At 38.6% G+C, this 20,371-nt stretch overlaps 2 protein-coding genes and 1 long non-coding RNA gene across 3 annotated transcripts; 2 read left to right on the forward strand and 1 right to left on the reverse strand.

Annotated features, from left to right (window-relative positions):
• Positions 1-3,841: 3,841 nt before the first annotated feature.
• Positions 3,842-12,858, forward strand: LOC137738430 (cysteine-tryptophan domain-containing zinc finger protein 3-like). The gene is made up of 11 exons (XM_068478064.2): positions 3,842-4,378; positions 5,512-5,584; positions 5,680-5,804; positions 5,924-6,316; positions 6,410-7,635; positions 7,806-8,233; positions 8,337-10,339; positions 10,446-10,603; positions 10,816-10,976; positions 11,406-11,563; positions 12,112-12,858. Exons 1-11 carry the CDS (start codon positions 4,277-4,279, stop codon positions 12,328-12,330), a joined length of 5,046 nt encoding a protein of 1,681 aa, XP_068334165.2. The 5' UTR covers positions 3,842-4,276; the 3' UTR covers positions 12,331-12,858.
• A 1,195-nt stretch (positions 12,859-14,053) lies between these two features.
• On the forward strand, positions 14,054-14,676 carry LOC148691923 (uncharacterized). Its single transcript, XR_015954945.1, has 3 exons — positions 14,054-14,182; positions 14,286-14,396; positions 14,527-14,676. It is a non-coding gene; the product is annotated as an uncharacterized LOC148691923 (long non-coding RNA).
• Positions 14,677-15,038: 362 nt separating this feature from the next.
• Positions 15,039-16,938, reverse strand: LOC137738454 (Tetratricopeptide repeat (TPR)-like superfamily protein). Its single transcript, XM_068478085.2, has one exon. It carries the CDS (start codon positions 16,907-16,909, stop codon positions 15,101-15,103), a length of 1,809 nt encoding a protein of 602 aa, XP_068334186.2. The 5' UTR covers positions 16,910-16,938; the 3' UTR covers positions 15,039-15,100.
• Between the last annotated feature and the right edge of the window lie 3,433 nt (positions 16,939-20,371).

The raw sequence follows: 20,371 nt of genomic DNA on the forward strand, positions 1-20,371 counted from the left end.
GGGGTGGTGGGGGGAGGTAAAAAGAGTGAGGAATGAGAAAAGAAAATGGAGAGGTTTAATTCGTTTCTCATTTTCATTTTTTTTTTTCTACTGTTTTTTTTTTTTTTTAAACTACAGAGAATATATAAAATGAGTAATTTTTAACTTAATTTTGGAAGTCTTTTAACATGGAGTTAATTTGGGTGGGGGAAATAAAACTATGAATGGGCACATTAGCACTAAAAAAAAATTGTACAGAAGCAAAGCAACTACTACCAAAGGAGCTTCGAAAATTTTCCAAAACTCTGGAAAATGAACAATGGTGTGCAAACCATTACTGTGATGTAATCATGAAAATATAAATGATAAAAGTTAAACTGCAGAAAAGTTTTGGACGGTGTGAGATGTCATTCAAGTTTCCTTTTTCATGTCGTTACGAGCGAGGATTTGGTTCATCTCACATGTAATCGTAAGATAGACTTGTATGTAACAATTTAGAGTGAAAATATTAAACGTAACGTGATTATTCCGTCCAAAAGTTTAAAGTTTATTTATGCTGCTAAACTACAACCACATGGCACGTAAAAAAATTAGAAAAATAAATCAATTTCCTTACGTTTGTTAATCTATCTCTATATATAAAAGAAGAAGGTAAATTTGATGAAATATTCATAGTACTAAAAATGCCCCTTCTTCTTACTACTTTTAAAGAGACAATTTAATTAAATAAGGACAAATTAGTAAAAAAAAAAAAACCCACATACATGGAGTTACTAACCATTTTTAAAAATTATACACTGTAAATTAACTTTCAAATAAATTAATATTCAAAATAATATAAAGTTTAAACTAAAAAAAAATTACCACACGCATTAATGTTTGGTAAGAAGCTAGTATATATAAAAAGAAGTTAAAAAATGTGAAACTTCCCTAATATGCAAATTGCCTTCTCCCATTAGAATTTTACAAAAAACAAACCACGTTGGGTAGTTAGTAAGTTCATGTTTTTTTCAAAAAATAATAATAATAATAATAAACAACAATAACTTAAGTGAAAACATTAAAAAAAATAAAAAAATAAAAAAAAAAAAAAAAAACACACGCACGCCTGTGGTAGGAGGCTTGTAAAATGATAAAACGCACAATCTTTTTCTTTACATGTGCTCTAATTTAATTATGGTTGTTTTTTTATTTATTTATTTAATTCGATAGCAACACAAATAAATAATATGATGTGAGAGGATAAAAATTGACACATCCCAACTCGAATATCCATATGAATACTCAATCGAGGCATGTTAACGACATCTGAAGGATGACAAGGCCATAATGTGAAAGTGGTGTGTAAAAGTACGAATAAATTAAAATCAAATTCTAAATTTAAAATAAATAAGAGTGCACAGAGTGGATGAATCTTATTACAATGCATACAGTATTGGAGCATAGATAAAAGTGTAGGAAAAAAAAATTAAAAACTATTCTCATAGAATGGATATTTATACAATGACCCGAAGACCACGTGTGGCAGCATGGGTTATGGGAGACTCCCGGGCTTATAGAGGCTACTGTGTTTTCATACAAGGGGCCAACGTTGCTCGTGATAGCAGCCACCAAACCGTCATCGGTAATAGGTGAGCCAGAGAAAGCAAGTTGGTAAGCCAAAGAGTTAGGGCTGGTTTGGTATTGCTGTGCTTTGAAAAAAAGCTACTTTTGATGTGCTGTGAGAATAAGCAGCTGTGAAATAAAGCAGCAGAGTGTTTGGTAAACTTTTTTGTAAAAGTGCTTTTGAAAAAAAAAAAGCAGTATTAGAGTGTTTGGTAAACTTTTATGTAAAACAGATGTGAAAAAAAGCCGGTTTTTCAAAGCTAGGTTTTGCAGCTTCTTGTTTTTGGCTTTTTTTCATCCAAAACTGTGAAAAAAAGCTGAAGCTGAGTGTTTACCAAACACAAAAACAGCTCCCAGCTTTTTTTGATAGCAGCTTTTTTCAGAATCACCTCAGTACCAAACTAGGTCTTAATCCGATCCAGAAAGTCAGTGACAAAAAGATCACCGATCAAAAGTTCATGAACTCACCTCGAAGCTTAACAACACGATTATGCCAAGAGGAGGCATAACGTTACTGAAGGGTTTTCCAGGCATCAGGAGCAAATATCTTGTTCACAATCACAAATTGGTTCAGTTGAATCCATGCTTCATAGACAGGATTGATTTCGTCAGTCAATCGTCCTTCAGCATCAGTGATGAACGCCGGAGGACATCGAGAAATGCCGTCCACAAGCGAAAGAAGTCCCCTACTATGAAGAAGGGGGATAAACTGAGCCGTCCACAAGCCGCAAGACTTCTTGCTATAAACGCTGATGAGGAAAACGTTGATCTGCAACGATCTCTCTTACGCTGTAAGTAAGGCCATCTTTGTCTCATTGATTAGTGTTTGAATTTCTACTTGGAACTTGGGTTAAAAAGTCTTGAAAACTTTCTGCTCGGTTGTTTGGCTGTAAGCTTCCTGCTCGGTTGTTTGGTTTCACGTTATAAAATTTGCATGAAGCGTATGTGTGCGTGTTTTGTTGCCTTTTCACCGTGGTATTGAAATTGGTTTGTAGGCCTGGGATGAATCGATGCGACATCAGTGAAGAGGAAACAACTAAAGCACTCCATGGATTATACCAGATGCGGTATTCAGAAGGTATAAATAAGTTGCAGAATCATGCTAATGGAACAACATCTGCAGTACTTGCAGTTGATGTCTTACATCTTGATCAGAATCTCAAGGGAAGAAGAAACATGGTTCAAAGGAAATAATGTCTTTCTGACCTCTAAGCTCAAGTAACAAGAAAATTTCAAGCAGTGAAGGGTTTCTAGAGGTAGTTAAAGCAACAGAAGTTATGAATCTACAATTATGTGAAGTTGTGCTCCTTCTTATCTACTAGGCGTATCTTTGGTCTTTGTAATTGATCGTTTTCCCTTTATAGTATGGGCGTCGATGTTTGCACTCAGCAATAGTAGACATTGTTTCAACTATGTTGCAACTGCGACATGGGTGATTTACTGATGGATTGAAGGGATCATGAACTTACGTTGTTTTAATTATGCTGCAACCACGACATGGGTGAATTACTAGTGACAGTATTAGTTACTATTGTTTATTAAGTTTACTAACTTATACTTTTAACTCGTTCATATGTTTAGGATAATAAGTATTATAAAAAACATAAAAGTTGAGAAATGCATTCAGCATTTCTACATTTAAAAATCTCGGAGTAGAGGATGGTGAACGATGTTTTAACTTGGTTGCAGCTTTGCAGGATGGTCAAAGTGAGGATGTACAAAATCTAAGTGGACAATCTCAAAGATGAACAAGACAACGATTAACTAAGAAATGAGTAAGCTAGTGAGACCAAATTTTGTAAACTAAATGAAGTGATTATCGATGATTAGATTGTTACTTAAATGTTAATTAACGTACTTATTTATTAAAAGAGAGTTATTTTCAACTATGTTATTGTTGCACCACGTTGCTTACGTAGTCATGTCCCAATCCAACGTTTCGATATCATAACAAAACCAAGGTCCACATTCCGCGCGACAAGTACGCGGCGCATATCTCGCCCAACTGACAACACGTGGCAAACGGCGCCGTTTCATCAGAAACCGGTGCCTCCGACTTCCCAGAATTTGAAGCTATCGTAATAAATACACCCCTTCTTTCATGCGCCAAAATTATACGTGAAAAATAAATTAAAAAAAAAATCGCAAACCAAAAAGAGAAACAAATCAGAAATAAAAATAAATAGAAAAATAGAAAAAGGGGCAAAAATAAGGAAAGCAAGGCAGAAATAAAATAAAATAATAAATTAATAAAATTGTACACCAACAAAGAGAAGAAGAAGAGAGAGTGTGCGTAAAATTGAATCAATCCGTCGAAACCCGTTGCAGCCAATCAATAATCAGCACTGATCGGCCCCGACCAATCTCCGCCGTCGATCCCGGAACCCGGTGATCGGAGACTTCCACCGGAAGAGCTTTGACATAATATGAATCCAGTGAATTTTTATTTAATATTTTTGGGGATTGTTTTTCATAGGGGGGTTTTGAAATTCCTACTGTGAAAGTTCGGTTATCGGAGAATCTGGTTCTGGGTTTTGTTGGGTTTTCCGAGAGCATTGGTGGGTCGGAGAGGGTATTTTGGGGATTGGACTGATGCTGGACTTTAGGGAAGGTCGGTGCGTGAAGGGGTGAAAAGGTTGGGGTTTTGGGGTTAGAGGTAGGTTAGGGTTAGGGTTTGGTAAGGTTGGTTGTGATGGAGGGGAATAATACTGAGCTTGAAGAAGGTGAGGCTCCTCGCAATTACAAGGATGATGACGAGGGAAACCTTGACCCGGACAACGATCTCTCTTACATTGTAAGGGCATCTTTGTCTCATTGATTCATTCGTGTTCGAATTTCTCCATAGAATCTTTACTGAAAGCTTTGGAGTTGATTAACAATATATGAACATCTTAAGAAGATAATAGGGTGTTGAATTTGTTCTTAAGACAGAGTTTCTATGCTGTCTTTGATGTATGTCTATGTTGTATTACAATGGTGGATTGTAATTTGTAACTGCTTGTTTGGTTTCCGAGAAAATGTAAGAACGTAAGGAAAATAGGAAATTGAGTTTGAACTGGAATTTTAGACTTGCAGGCAACTGTTTGCAGGGTGAAGTAGAATTTTTTATCCCTTGGATAGTAAAACGTAATGCAATAATTAGTTGTCTTTAAGTTGCGCTGTATTCCAACACATCGTGATAAACAAATGCTTCGGACACTGCCAGTGAAGTTTCTGGGTGTTTTCGGCTGGCTTTAGATACAATGTAGATTATTTTCTGGTTCAAGTATAGAAAAAGTACATTCATGGCTGATTGCTGAATATTTGATTGTGCAACAGCATTACTATAGTGAACTCTTGGAGTTATTCGTACGTGCCATTTATTGACTATGAGTTGTGGTATATAGAGTTTTTAAATGAGCCGAAGTTTTCTTTTTTCATTTTGATGCTTCATAGATTACTTATATGGGTATTGATCCAAGGAAAGCATTAGTGAATTTGAACTCAATACTTGTTTGTTCAGTGTCCAAGAGAACAAAATATTTAAACCCCCTATAAATTTCCAAATGCTGAGTAGCTGAGTTGAGATTAGTAGGCCAAATTTTGTCTCTGAAACTAACATTTAGTTTTCACTTCCTCGATTCTGTCGTCTTGGCTATCAAAATACCTTTGAAAAGCGTTATTGATTGCCAGATACGTGAACAAATCCCATGATGGGCTAAGCCAGTTTTAGGTAACAGTAAGACAAGTTTAGAAAATCGGCGTCTTTAGAAATTTAAGAAAGAAAGTAAAGTAGGATTTTCTTCTGCAACGTTCTGTAATTACCCTTTGTGTTTCTGTGCAGACAATGTGCTTATAGTCTTTCTTTTTTTTATGATCTTATCTATGTAATGACAGTTAAATAAATAAAAAATGTATGTAACGGCACTATCTTTTGATTTTTTCAAGGATGAGAGAATTCAGAATGCTCTGGGCCATTTCCTGAAGGATTTTGAGGGCGGGAATTCTGTTGAGACTTTGGGTAAGTGACATACATGAAAGTAGTAGACAGTGCTTCATATTTGTACTTGTAAATTTAGTGGCTCATCAGGTGGATGGACTTTATTGTTCTGTCAGGGGCAAAGTACGGTGGGTATGGCTCTTTTTTACCATCCCATGAAAGGTCTTCATCCATTTTGTCTCATCCGAAGACCCCGCAGATAAACTACAACACATCAAGATCTCCTAAAAGTTTAACAGAGGTATGTGATAAAATTCTTCTTATTTGTTATTTGGTAGGAAGGATTTATTTATGGCTGAGATCTTGTCAGATTGGAAAGTTCTATTTTAGTGGACATTCATGGGTTATGTTAACTTACAGGGTGCTCCTCAGAATCTGAAAGCTTATTCAAAAGCAGCCCCAGATGTGAGGCTTGGAACTGCTAACAATGCTAATTTGTCACATAATTCAAGGGTCCTGCTTGGAGATATTTCAGTTAGGCAGAATTCATGCTTAACTTCTGCTCAAGTAGCTGAGAGGTGTTCCTTGAAAGATGAAACTTCAAACAGACAGGGCAATCCAACTGATCAAAGGACACTGAAGGTTCGAATCAAAATGAACCCTGATAACACGGCTCGGAAGAATGTAGCAATATATAGTGGTCTTGGACTTAGCTCTCCATCTTCATCTTTGGAGAACAGCCCTGAGGAAAGTAAGGAGATGATACCTCCATCTCAAGTGATTGTGGATGACACTGCTACTAACATTATTCAGGTAAGCTCAGATGTTTTAGTGCAGTTTCTATTGCTGTAGATGGACCTAAAATGATCTGTTGCATTGATGGGCGTTGTTTATGTTTTGTAACAGGTTATGACTTCCTTCCCTGTTCCTGGAGATGCATTGATATCACCACTCCATGACAGTTTGCTTTGCTTAGCAAGAAAGAGAAAGCTTTATCAACAAAAACCAGTGCCTTCATCTAAGGGTCATCAAGAACATTCATCTTTGTCTGTAGATGACACTGTTTTCACACAGGGCAACGCCAAAGTGTCAAAGCAGATAAAAATGAAAGTATCCAGGAAGGGTGAAAGTCCGGTAGCGCTGAAGCTTGAGAATGGTATCAAGAATAACGCAAAAATTATCATGAAAAAGAAATCAGAAGCTGGGAGTCAAGAAGACAAGGAGCTTGTGCCCAATGACTTGAAAGCGACACCTTTGTCCAATTCAATATTTGTTGGTAATTGTTTGAAAGTGATTGGTAAGACACCTGAAGCTTCCAGGGAGGCCAATGAGAATGAGGTGAAAGGAAAATTATCTTCCTCTGAATTAGTGAAGGAAGAGTCATTTGAGTTGATATCTAATCAGGATATTCCAGTTGATCTCAGGGATGATGTCAAGTGCAAGGGTTACAAGATTTCAGCCTCAAAAGATGATTCTGATGTATACAAATGCAAGGAAGAGCATGACCTGCTCAAACACAATGCTCGTAAGAAAGGTCCATCACGTGAACAAGCAAAAACTAATGTGCATAGCAAGAGAGCAAAGCTATCTTCTGAGGGCAAGATCAAATCAAAGGAAAATCAAAGCAATGAAAAGCCACCTAATATTTCAACAAAGGAACGCATGGAGTTTGAAATAGGTGTATTACCAACAGATAAATTGAGTGGAGGTCATGGTGTTCGTCCATCTGATATAAAAATTCAGAAGTCAAAGTCACAGAAGGATAAGGTCAGAGGTAATCAAAGAGTCTCAGTGGGGGGCAAAAGATTGGAACAAAGGGATAAAGTGGATCTAGCAGAAAGACCTGCCGCTGATATTGATATAAAAGGGAGGGCATGTTTGGATAAACCGAAGGAAAAATTGAGTGGCAAAAAGTCCGAGAATAGGTTACTGTCAAAAGATGCTCCCATTCTGTGCCAAGGAACAAAGGAAAATGGACTGGCTTTGGAGCTCGTACCCACAGCTGCAGCTCCTGTCATTATAGAAGAAGATTGGGTGTGCTGTGATAGTTGTCATAAGTGGCGGCTTCTACCCTACGGTACTAAGCCGGAGCAACTCCCTGAGAAGTGGTTGTGTAGCATGCTTAATTGGCTGTAAGCTTCCTTCTCATTGTTGGGGTTGACAATAACATTTGCACCCCTTTTCTTTTTCACTCTCTCTCTCTCTCACACACACACACACACTCAGATATTCAAGTAATCACATGAGCGTATGTGTGCCTGTTTTGCTGCCTTTTCACTGTGGTATTGAAATTGTTTTGTAGGCCTGGGATGAATCGATGCGAAATAAGTGAAGAGGAAACAACCAAAGCACTCTATGCATTATACCAGATCCCATCTTCAGAAGGTATAAATAAGCTGCAGACTCATGCTAATGGAACAGCATCTGCAGTACTTGCAGTTGATGCCCTACATTATGATCGGAATCTCAGTTCTCATGCCATGTCTAATCAAGGGAAGAAGATACTTGGTTCAAGGGAAATACCAAATGCAGGTAATGGAAGTGGTCTCTTGAACTCTACAAAGAACCACCTGCAAGTAGCTGTAAAAAGTTTAAGCTCAAATGACATAAACCAGCCTCCTTTAGAATCAAATCTGATAAAGAAATCTAGTTCTCGACATATGAGCAAGCTGCAAAACTTGGGAATCAAAAAAAGCATACCTAAGCAAAAGGAGAAGCAAACAAGTGGAGGTATGCGATTATCTGTAAAGTTTCCCCTTCCTACTGCCATAACATGTTTGTGCAAAAGTAGTAACCAGTGCCTCTATTTATTTGGGTTGTTCAATATCTGCAGGTAATGCCAAGGCAGTAAGATTGAAAAACAAGAAGGAGGATGATCAGCATACATTTGGAACTTCTAAGAAACCGAAGAGAGGAGATATGGGGCATGCTGATACGAACCCGAATTCTAATGTTGACATTGGAAAGGTTTGTGTCGGTTCAAGTGCTGGTCTGTTATCCCAGGCACATGGTCAGGACGCCAAAAACAATGACCTCTGTCATTCTGAAGACACAAAGGATGTAGCCAAGCCTGCCAAGGACAAATTACAAGTTTCTGCAAAGAAATTGAAAGACCAAATTCAGGTCTCATTGCATGGTGGGGCTTTGGACGTGAGAACAGGTACTAGAGATAGTTCCATGAAGAAAAGAAAGATGAGAGAGTGGCAGGATTCTCAGAATAATGTGGAGACATTTCAAGATTTTGGGCATGAAGGGAAGGTATATACCAAGGAAGAAAGTGGTGAAAGCGGATATCGGAAGGAGAAGAAGTCCAGGATTTTGAAGTCTGATCGTAAAGAGTCTAGTACTGGCAATGGAGATGATAGATCAAATAGAAAAAGCAGAGCAACCCAGATTGTCATGTCAGGCACCAAAGTTCATTCAATTCATGTTGCGGAAAAGGATAGGAGTATTGTAAAAGACCAGCAACCCAAGAAACATAGTAAAAAGAATGCATCTAAACAAACATTCAATGGTGTAAATTTATTGGGAAGGGATTTGGGATCCGGGCATGTTTCTTTGGCTGCCACTTCAAGCTCTTCAAAGGTTTCAGGTTCCTATAAAACTAGAGTTAACCTTGAAGAAGTAAAAGGCTCACCTGTGGAATCAGTTTCTTCATCTCCTTCGAGGACCTCCAATGCAGACAGGCTTACTTCAGCGAGGGGAGATGCTTTGGGGATAGATGATTCCGCTTATGGTGGTTTTCCTTTAACAAATAATTCCGAAAGATGCTGGGGTGGGGATGGAACTGTTAATATTGATAGATTGGGGACAACCAAGAAGGAATCGATTTTGTGTAGTAGTCATGCTGAATCCCATAAATTTTCATTAGCAGGCTACGAGGATGGAGATGCCAATGGTGAATTCAATGTCACAGCCAAACCTTCTTGTGAAGTTTGGAATAGCCATTTGCTCAGTGGTAATGATGATGGTTTGGAAAATGGTCAGTGCCTCAGTAATCAGCATGGCATGAATCATTCACATGAAGATGATAGAGAGAACAAGAACTACTCTGGAGATGCTGTTTGTGTGCAAAAATCTGGCAAGGGTTCCTGTTTGCAGTCTAAGGACATTGTTAGAAGTGGCACTTCTAATTTGGATAGGAACAGGATGAAGGTTTCTGATCCAGTGAATGATTACTCGAAGAAGAGTCAAAGATATGTGTCTGAGATGGAACCCAATAATGTTCATGAAAAAGGGAATAATTTTAGACACGATCTTCCAGAAAAGTGTAGCACTAAGTGGGTTGAGGTCAAGGATGAAAACTATCATATTGGTAGGGGGGATAAAGCAGGACATGGGTCAAGTGACAGTGGAGTGGAAACTCAACTAAAACGAAAGGACCATGATGCGTCAGATGTGAAGTTTAGTTCTACACAGAGCCCCAATAGGAAGGGCGCCTTGCAACAGAACCTGATTCAGAATCATGAGGGCGGTCAGATGCAACATGAGTCAAGACGTGGGAAACCACAATTGTTTTCACATTGCCAAGGTGAAAGGAAAGAAGAAACACCATCTCTTTGCCCTAGACCTTTTGCAGGGTTTGAGAGAGTAGTAGTGTTTGAAGGGCTTCTAGTTGATACCATTGTCAATGGTGATGTGCCAAAGTCACTAAAGCAGGCTGGGACTGCTGCTAACAAGAATGGAGTTAATTGCAATTTGGTACATCTCATGCCTGATCAACAGAGAGCATTAGATGTCAGTGCGCCAAGTCCTGTGAGAAACTCCTCAGGCCAAACTGCTACTAATACCTTGATAGAAGCCAAGAGGCTTAGAGACTATGCTGATTATCTTAAGGTTTCCTGTTCTCATTTGACTTTTAGTCATCTTTAGTACATAACATAATGGATACAAATTTATTTTTCTGTTCTCTTAACTCATACTGTGTTTTTACTATGTTTAGAACTCTGGGTTTGATTTTGAAAGTAGTGAGGCTTATTTCCAAGCTGCCCTGAAGTATCTCCAAGGAGCCGTGCTTTTAGAAAGTTGCAGTAGTGAGAATGGCAAACATGGAGATATAACTACGTTGCAAGTGTACAGTACTACAGCTAAACTTTGCGAGTAAGTTAAATGCTCTAAATTTTAAGAGAAATACCTGTTTCTTGACCAGATGACATTTTCTCAGCCAATAGATTCAATTAGCTATTATTTAATGCAGAGATGGCCCATTTTAATTTTATAAAATATGTAATGTACTATACAGTTTTGAAGTTTTTGTTTCTGCATTCCTATAGCTGGTGTTTTTCTCTGTGCTAAACCTTTTGAATTGACAGATTATGTGCCCATGAATATGAAAGCCGCCAAGAAGTGGCCTCTGCTGCCTTGGCTTACAAATGCATGGAGGTGGCATACATGAGGGTGGTTTACTGTAAACATTCTAGTACAAACAGAGATCGGCATGAGTTGCAAGCGACTTTCAATATGGCTCCTCTAGGTAAGGAGGTTATGAATGATTTATGTGATAATCTTTGGATTTCATGCCAAGTTTCAGTTTTGTTCTTCCACTGGGAGATGGTTGCGATTTCAAGTTATAGGTTATTTATTCTAGTTTGATCGTTTATGTTACTGAACAATCATGTGGTCCCCTTGCTTTTATCACTTACAATTCAGTACATGTTTACTTGAAAATGTCAAGTCTTTAGAGATACTGTCTGTTACTGTTATTTGCAGAACCATACTTATCATATAACTAATAATGTAATATCTACCATTATCTATCTGTCATTTCTGATAAAAATGTACCTGATAGCTTCTGTTGATAAAAACAGCAGAAGGTCCAAATCTGGTGTGTTCTGACCTTTCTACTGAGAAAGAATATCAAACAACTCAACTTTTTTTTTCTGTCTTTAAACTCTCTGTTCAGGTGAGTCTCCATCGTCTTCTGCATCAGATTTAGATAACTTGAACAACCAAGTGATGGCAGACAAGTCTATATTGTCCAACGGAGCTGGTTCTCATGTTTTTGGAAACCATGTTGTTGCTGCTCATAACCGCTCTAATTTTGTCAGGCTGCTTGACTTTGTAAGTTGATTCAGTCTCGCACTCAATCTCAATATGAATTTTATGAACTTGCTAAGAATTATTCTTTCAAGGTATTTTGATACTCACTTATTCAGGACCAAAGATTCAGTACTATGAATCATGGATGTATACCGGATAAAAGTGTTAGGAAGCTGAATTAAAATTTCCAGCCACTGGGTATTGCATGTTTTCCTAGATGAGCCAATTGTTATTGGAGTTTCAGCGAAGAAAAAGAAAAAAAAAATTATTGTATGAAAGCTTCCAAGCAAGCCTATTTTTTTCCTATAAGCATCTTGAGTGACTTGTGATTATCTTGAAAGTTGATTATTTCTTAATTGACAGCTAACTCAATGCATATCTAGGACTTTTAGTTGGCAGGGTTTCGACAGTAGGCTCATACTAGTTTCTTTTTCACTTCTGTTTTTTAAAATACTTAGTTGGATTATAAATTCATAGGTCATCCCGTCTCATGTAAGACCAGTAAGATATTTTCGCACAGATTTAAGTGTATGGTAATGGTTTTAAGATGAGTATATATTATTTTGCAGACACAGGATGTAAATTTTGCAATGGAAGCCTCGAGGAAATCCCAGAATGCTTTTGCAACTGCTTGCGCAGAACTGGGAGATGCACATAAGAATGGTTCTATTTCTTCTATTAGGAGGGTCATTGATTTCAGCTTCCAAGATTTAGAGGAGCTTATCCGTCTGGTTAAGCTTGCAATGGAGGCCATAAGTCAATCCAAATTTGGTGGTGCCAGAGATTAAGTCAACCCTGTATATATTGAACGTTTTCATGCTTTCTCTCCTAAGAAGGCAGGCATCAGGAAAATAAAAAAGGAGAAAGGATGCCCGCCTGGGCCTTCACTTGAAAATTTTCATAGAAGGCCGGTTACTGACAGTTCATTACTCTTCTGTACATGTGTACAAAGTGAGATTGATTACCAACTTTTGTAATGTATTTTTTTGCAAGTTAAGTCTATTTTTGATGCCGATAAGGGCACATCATGCTCAGCCATAAGTTTTCATGGGTTGGGAAAAGAGGAATTCATTGTTCGGGAGCACAGCTGGGAGATATTGTAATAGTTCAGTTACATATTTTTTTTAGGCTCCTGTAGTTTGGAGCTTGAGGGTTTAAAAAATGTCTATAGGGATTGGAAGAATATTCTTAGGCAACCATTTTGAGAAGGTTGAATACTGATATAGTGGTGACTGGTCAATGCTCTATCAAGCATTTTTCTGTTTTGTTACTATTTATTAAAATTTTGATGGAATGCAAACCAAATTCCTGGGCAAGGTTCCCCTTATACTTGTAGAACAAAAGCCTAAGCTTTTGTATACGTTGATTGTGCCAACTTTCCAAGGACCGATGCATGAATGAAATCTTCAGGTATGTAATATTTTACTTCACTTTAATGGCAACAAGGGAGGAGTCTTTCGAGTAATGTATTTTTCAATATGTTGAAGTTACCTTGGAACTTTTTTATGTTGGTGTAGGTGATAATCAAAGAACTTTGGTTGAGCAACCCCTGAGAAGTTCAGACTTGTGACCTACATGGTGGAGTGCACTCTAGGACCATCGCTGCCTGTGAGTTCAAGACTTCCAAGTGTAAGAAAAACAGGTTTTCAAATGTTTTTCTTTTGCAAGAATTACCCTATATTATTCATGTGTTATTCTAATAATAAATTTTGCCTTGTATGTGGTAGGATGTGTCAGTTTACTTCTGCATCAATAACTTGTGATGCTTTGATGTGGACACATGAAATTGTTTTTGCAATTCATGCTATCTGCTTGTGATACACTGAGATTTAAGAGTTGAAGTTCTATATCTAGTTTCAAAAATTTACAAGGGGTTCTTTTTTCTCGGTTGGAGTTGGTTGCTAACGAGTAACTTAGAAATATATTTTTCCTTTTTGTGGGAGAAGGCTTTGTTATTGTTGTTTTTGGTTTATGTTAAGCTTGCAGTTTGCTATTCTATTATCAGTAATAATATCTTATGCTGTGGTTCATGAGCCGTGACTGTAGTTTCAGTTCAAATGGTCCTGGTGTTGGTCAGACTGGTTTGCTTACCGCATCAACTGAGTGAACGAGTTCATTTTTTCCGTGGCACTCAACTTGTTGGTTTTCATGCTACTTTCACTTGTATTCCATGTGGTGTCATTCATTGTTTTGCAAGCTTGATTTTGCCAATGTCGCCATTGATTGTTGAGTTATCAGCGTTAGATTTACAATGAGCGAATGAGGTTCTACCTTTTATGTTTCGCAAAATTGTAGATCTATCCATGTTGGTGATTGATATGGCTGCTTTATATTGAATTTCAGTGCACAACAATTTTAAATGGCTGAGTTCCGTTTTGATTTGTTTAATGATAAAGTTAGGTAGCCATGCTTGAGGGTGTTCATACCTGTGCACACCACTTTCAGTAACCACTCTCCCATAATTCCATGGTGGTGTTGGTCTCTCTCTCTCTCTCTCTCTCTCTCTCTCTCTCTCTCAGTTGATTGTTATTCTATCAGCTTATATACGAATAGTTCTTTCTGTTATTTTTAAACGTAGTAAGATAACGGTTTTTCTTCCGTGATGTAGGTGTAGTACATCAATTGTGCTAGATAGGCAAGGTTTTTCTTGATTTGATTCTTGCCTTGAAACGTTAAATATGTAGATTTGAATTAATATCAAGTTTTGTTCTTTTATGATGAGGAAGCCGGATACTTTCCACAGGATACAGGTTTTATCGAATCAGTGTTACTCTACCGGTTTTGATTCACAAAGCGGGATCTTGGTTTAGGAAGGAGAAGACTGGGTGCTGACTTTGGTCGCTGGCAGCAGCAGGTGCTGGTTATTTACATGTATTTTCTGTTTCTCTTGTTTTTCTTTTTACTCCAACATTGAGTATTCTTTTCAGTGTTGCCTCCGGTATTTTAATTCCTTTGAGTTCTGGAATTTATTTTCTTTCCTGAAGATTTTCTTGAGGCTTCGACCCCTATGGTTGAACAGCTCTCTTGGACTGCCGGAGTAGGAGATCTCTGTTTGAAAACTTTCCGACATGATGAGCATTAGACTGTTAATGCAAAGATGGCTGCTTGTGAATGTGGCAGAAATTTAATCCGAACTTGGAGATTGGAACCGTTGTTTGTTCAAGGCAATGCAAGGGCCAGACGTCTTTTGCTACTTTTTGGAGAATTCATGGGTTTTTCATGTGTCCTTTGGGAGAAAGAGATTCTCTATTTGGGACGTCTTGAAAAAATCTACTCAATTTTCTTCAACTTTGGTGTCGTTTATTATTTAGGTTTTAAGTGGAACGCTTCAATCCATATAGCGCTTACTTTGAGTCAACTGAAGCTAGCTTCCTTAAAGTTTAAGCAACCATGTCAATAAATGAGATCGCGGTCAACGAAAAATTGAGAAGCGAGGTTTCTTCAATTCGCAATGTCTTTAAGAAAGACTGGACGTTCTGCATAGAGAAAAACTGCCTTCCGGGGATCAATATTAAATATCCGTAATTATTAAGGATATAAACACAAACTGGATACAAATTACCAAAAATCCGTACAAGTGCAAGAACCACTTTTGAAGTGATGAAATCTATTAACATCTCTAACAACAAATTCCCTCTCGACAATCTCACTAATTAACTTGAAAGCTTCATGACAATCCCTACACATTCTCAAGTTCTTCATTATTCTTATGATCACTCCCTTCGGTATGCTTATCAACGCAAATCCCAACGCTAATCTCTCACTGTGCAAACCTACAGTTTCCTCCTTGGCCTCCTCCTCCACATCCACAAAGACCAGTCCCAAACTCCCTCCTACATACCCTCTTTGTTTCATTTTCCCTTCCAAATCCCTCAACAAAGCCACCACCTCGCTCCCTCGCGCACAGGATGACACATCTCCGGCATAGAATACATAAGTTGAGTCCTTGACCTCAACCCAGCTGCATCCCGGTTCTTTTTGCACTCCTGTACGCCTCATTTCTGACCTAAGATCATGAGAGCTCTCCCACTCTCCGTTCAATGCGTAAGCATTTGATAATGTGACGTATGCACCCGCTACTTGTTGCTTAGAGTCTATTAGCCGTCTGCTAGCTTCAACAGCGATGTCTACCCTTCCGTGAAGCCTACTCGCCGAAAGAAGTGTGCCCCACAACAAGGCCTCTTGGTTTGGTTCTGCTGGGATAGATTTGGCTAGTTCGTAGGCCTCGTTGAGCCGGCCAGTTCTACCAAGCATATCAACGACGCACGTATGATGCTTTGCATTCGGTAATATTCCATGCTTCTCAAACATAGATTCCAAGTGTTGGAGGCCTTCATCTACTAGCCCTGAATGGCTACAAGCATGCAAGACCCCAACAAAGGTGACATCGTTTGGTTTTATTCCTCTATCGATCATTTCTTGAAAGAGTTGAAGAGACATTCTCCCAAGTCCGTACTTTGCTGCAGCCACAATCATTGAAGTGTAGGGTATTACAGTAGGATTCCGAATCCTCCGGAAAACCTTATCAGAATATTCAACACACCCACATTTAGCATACATGTCCACCAGTGCACTTGCAATCACATCATTCGAATCATGGCTACCCCGAATTACTGATCCATGTGCAACTTTCCCAGAAGCTAATCTACCCAAGCTTGCACAAGCATTGACAACACTACCCAACATAAAATGATTTGGGCGCTCTGACGTCAAATGAATAAATTCTCGAAAAAGTTGAAGCGCTTCCTGCCCCTGCGCGTTTTGTGCATAAGCACAAACAATTGAAGTCCATGAAACAACATTCCTACAACTCATCGAATCAAAAACCCGTTGAGCATTATCGACATCATTGCACTTCCCGTACATATCAACCAGCGAAGAGCAAACAACAAGGTTAGATTGAAAACCCAAAACTTCAACAAGCCCATGAACTTCCTTCCCAGTTCTGAGATGAGCAAGGATCGAACACGCATTAATCACAGTCGCGAATGTGAACTCATTGGGAATAACCGAACACTCGGGCATCTTCCCAAAGAGCCAGAGAGCCATTCCAGGCTGACCCGTGTCGACATAACCAGCCATGAGCGAGGTCCACGACACAACGTTTGGTTCCGGCATTTCATCAAACAGTTGGCTTGCAAAGTTGATTCTTCGGAGCCTGACATAACAGTTGATGACATGGTTTATGGTGAAAGTGTCATATAAATAACCGGATTTTATAGCGGCGGAATGCAGTGACTCTGCGGAGCCGGAATCTTTACAGTGCCGGAGCTGTTCAACGAGATGAAAATTTGACGGTTTATTTTGGCGGGAAAGGTTTGAGGCGGTGAGGGCAAAAATGAGATTTTGGTTCAAGGGGTTTCTCATTTGTCTTGCGCGCTGTCACACGCGAGGATCTTTCTTGTTTATAACATGAAAGGTCAAACGACGACGTTTGGTAACCAATGGTTTTTGCATATTCCACTCAATTTTTTATCCTCTTTTCAAATATGCCCCTTATTAATAACCCAATGTTAATCGCACCAATATTTCTAGGGTAAATTACATTGTACTCCCTCAGGTTTGAGGTCGATTTCAATTCATTACAACATCTTTAAAACGTTTCAATTTCATACATTTACTTATCATTTTATTTCAATTTCACACATCCGTTAGAAAATCTGTTAAGTAAATCGTTAAGTGATGATGTGGCAAATATGGGGTCCCTATTTGTACTGATGTGGCTGCCACATTTGTGCCACGTGACTAAAAACTTAATAAACAAATTTAAAATATTAAAATAATTATTTAAACAAAAGTTTAAAAAAAAAAAAAAAAAACAACCAAAACCTATATCCCCATCCCCTAAGTTCCGAGAAGCATCTGTATTCCGTAACAGACGAGGATGCCCCCGAACCACATGGTCCTCGTTAGACCAGAACTCCCACAATGACCCCTTCATCATCCACATCGCCATGACATTGGATACCACCTACCTCCGCAACTTTGTTGTCGACGTCTTCTCAGTCATCCGTCAAGCTACCTACCCCAAAAACATAGTCTTCCACTTCACCGCCGCCTCCCACTGCAGTTGCCGCTCCTCCAACCTCCATTACATCATCACCTCCACCTTCCACCTCTACCACTTCGACTCCAACCTCGTCCGGGGCAAGATCTCATACTCCGTCCATCGCGCCCTTGATCAACCCCTGACTAGGTAGCAGGTCGAGGCTTCATGAAGGTCAATGAGGTCTTGGGAGGGGTCTATGTGCGAGGCCACTTTCTTCTAGGTGTCAGTGAAAGTTGAATCCGCTGGGGCAGTCTTAGCAACATCGGTGGAGAAAAGCGGGGCCTTAAGGGAAATCGTGGATTGGGTCAAGAGGGTGGTGGCTCAGCGGAAAATGGTGGCAGAGTGAGGGGTAGCTCGGGTTTTGTAAGGTCGAAAAGAGAGGATGAGAGATTGGGGGTGGTGAAGAGAGTGGAAGAGAATGAGGTGGTTATGAGGCTTATGAAGGAGAAGAAGGGTAGGGTTTTGCGTTTTTAGTTTTTATTTTTTATTTTTTATTTTTTATTTTTTTGCCACATAGCACAAATGTGGCAGCCACATAGCACAAATGTGGTAGCCACGTCAGCTCTTAATGAATCAATGGATGAAAAATGTAACGGATGTATTATATTGAAATAAAATAGTACTTCAAGTATGAAATTGAAATGTTTTAAAGATTTTATAAGAAGTTGAAATCGATCCCAAACTTGAGGTGTTAAAGTATAATTTACCCATACTTCTATTTTTTTTTATTTAATTTCTTTTTGAATAATACCTAGGTACGCTCGTACTTAAGAAATACAAGAGTTGTGACCAGTCCCATCTGAATCCTCTCTCAATTTTTTTATTTTCAATTTTTTAAGATGTGACATCTGACTTTTCCTTTTCTTGTCTTCACATATATCAACTTGAATTGCTTTTCATCGAAAATACATAAATTAATTTCAAAGAAATTGCATTTGGATTTGAATTTTATCTCTCTAGCTTGGTATTTTAATGTTTTGACATGCTAGAAGGTGAATCAATGTGTCGTGAACTTATTTGCAAGATCTTATCTGAAGAACCTTACTGAATTCACCTTGAAACAGATTCATGTTCATATTTTGACATTTTGATCTGACGGTCAGCCAATCATCTTCAACAGAAGCACATGTTAAACCTACCAAAGGACTCCCTGTCAAGTTTCAGTTTATGCAGCATAAGACTTGTCGTTCATGTCGTGTTTTTCGTGTTCGTGTCATTTTCATAACATACTAAGATAAAAGTGTTTAGGGTTTGAATTGTGTTATGTTATTCTTCTCCTTCAAGGAGGCTAATTATAAGATACAACTTGTAATACAAGTAATATTAAAAGAATTATAACCAAACTAGGAAACATAGTTATATTCTTAATCTAATTTGGGCTCACGCCAACACTCTCCCTCAAGTTGGTGCATGGATATCACCTAGGCCCAACTTGTCGAGTGAGTCTTGAAACCTTCTTGCAGAAACTGAATGAGTTAGGATATCTGCCAACTGCTCTTCTATCTTCACGAATGGAATGTCAACCAACTTAACATCCAACTTTTCTTTGATGAAATGTCTATCCACCTCAACATGCTTGGTCCTATCATGCTGCACCAGATTGTTAGCTATCTCTCATGCTGCTTGATTATCACAGTATAATAGCATAGAACCTTTTGGTTTAAACCTTATCTCAATGAGTAGAATCCGAAGCCATAGAAGCTCATAAATACCATGTGTCATTCCTTTGTACTCAGCCTTGGCTGAAGACCTTGCCACCACATTTTGCTTCTTACTTCTCCATGTCATAAGATTTCCAGCTACAAATGTGAAGTATCCCGATGTAGACCGCCGATCAGTAATATTTCCAGCCCAAACAGCATCGGTATACCTTTTCACCTCCATATGGCCATGCTTTCTATACATCAAACCTTTTCCTGGGGCTCATTTTAAGTAACTAAAAATTCGCATTACTGCTGCAATATGATCTTCACTAGGAGCATGCATAAATTGATTCACCACACTTACTGCGTAAGCAATATCTGGTCTTGTAAGCGACAAGTAAATCAACTGACCTACCAATCTTTGATACCTTTCCTTATTCATTGGGACTTGATTCTAATAAATTGCTAGATGATGATTCTACACAATAGGGGTATCCATACCAGTTTTAGACAAAATATCCAATATATACTTTCTATGAGGTCAGTATATTCCTTCCTGAGACCTAGCCACTTTAATTCCCAATAAGTATTTAAGTCCTCCAAGATCTTTCATCTCAAACTCAAAAGACAAATGTCCTTGCAGACATTCAATTTCCATTGTATCATCACCTGTGACAATCATAGCATCTACATATATGATAAGCAGAGTTACCTTGCCATCCTTATGTTTGATGAATAACATATGGTCTGCATTTCCCTGTCGATACCTATACTTCTTCATCGCCTAGGTGAATCTCCCAAACCACGCTCTAGGTGATTGTTTAAGGCCATACAGTGCCTTTCGAAGTCTACACACTTTCCCACTGGAGCTCGCAGTGCCATAACCTGATGGAATATCCATGCACACCTCTTCCTCTAAATCACCATAACATCAAACTGTCTCAGAGGCCAATCATGGTTCGCAGCAAGAGATAATAAAACTCTAATGGTATTCATCTTTGCAATGGGAGAAAAAGTCTCCTGATAATCAAGCCCAAATGTTTGGGTAAAACTTTTGGCCACTAGCCTCGCCTTGTATCTATCAATTGTTTCATCTGCCTTATGTTTAATAATGAACACCCATTTACACCTCATTGA

The sequence above is a fragment of the Pyrus communis genome, chromosome 13 (genome assembly GCF_041283825.1).
Source record: "Pyrus communis isolate YQ-2024b chromosome 13, ASM4128382v1, whole genome shotgun sequence".
NCBI lineage: Eukaryota > Viridiplantae > Streptophyta > Magnoliopsida > Rosales > Rosaceae > Pyrus > Pyrus communis.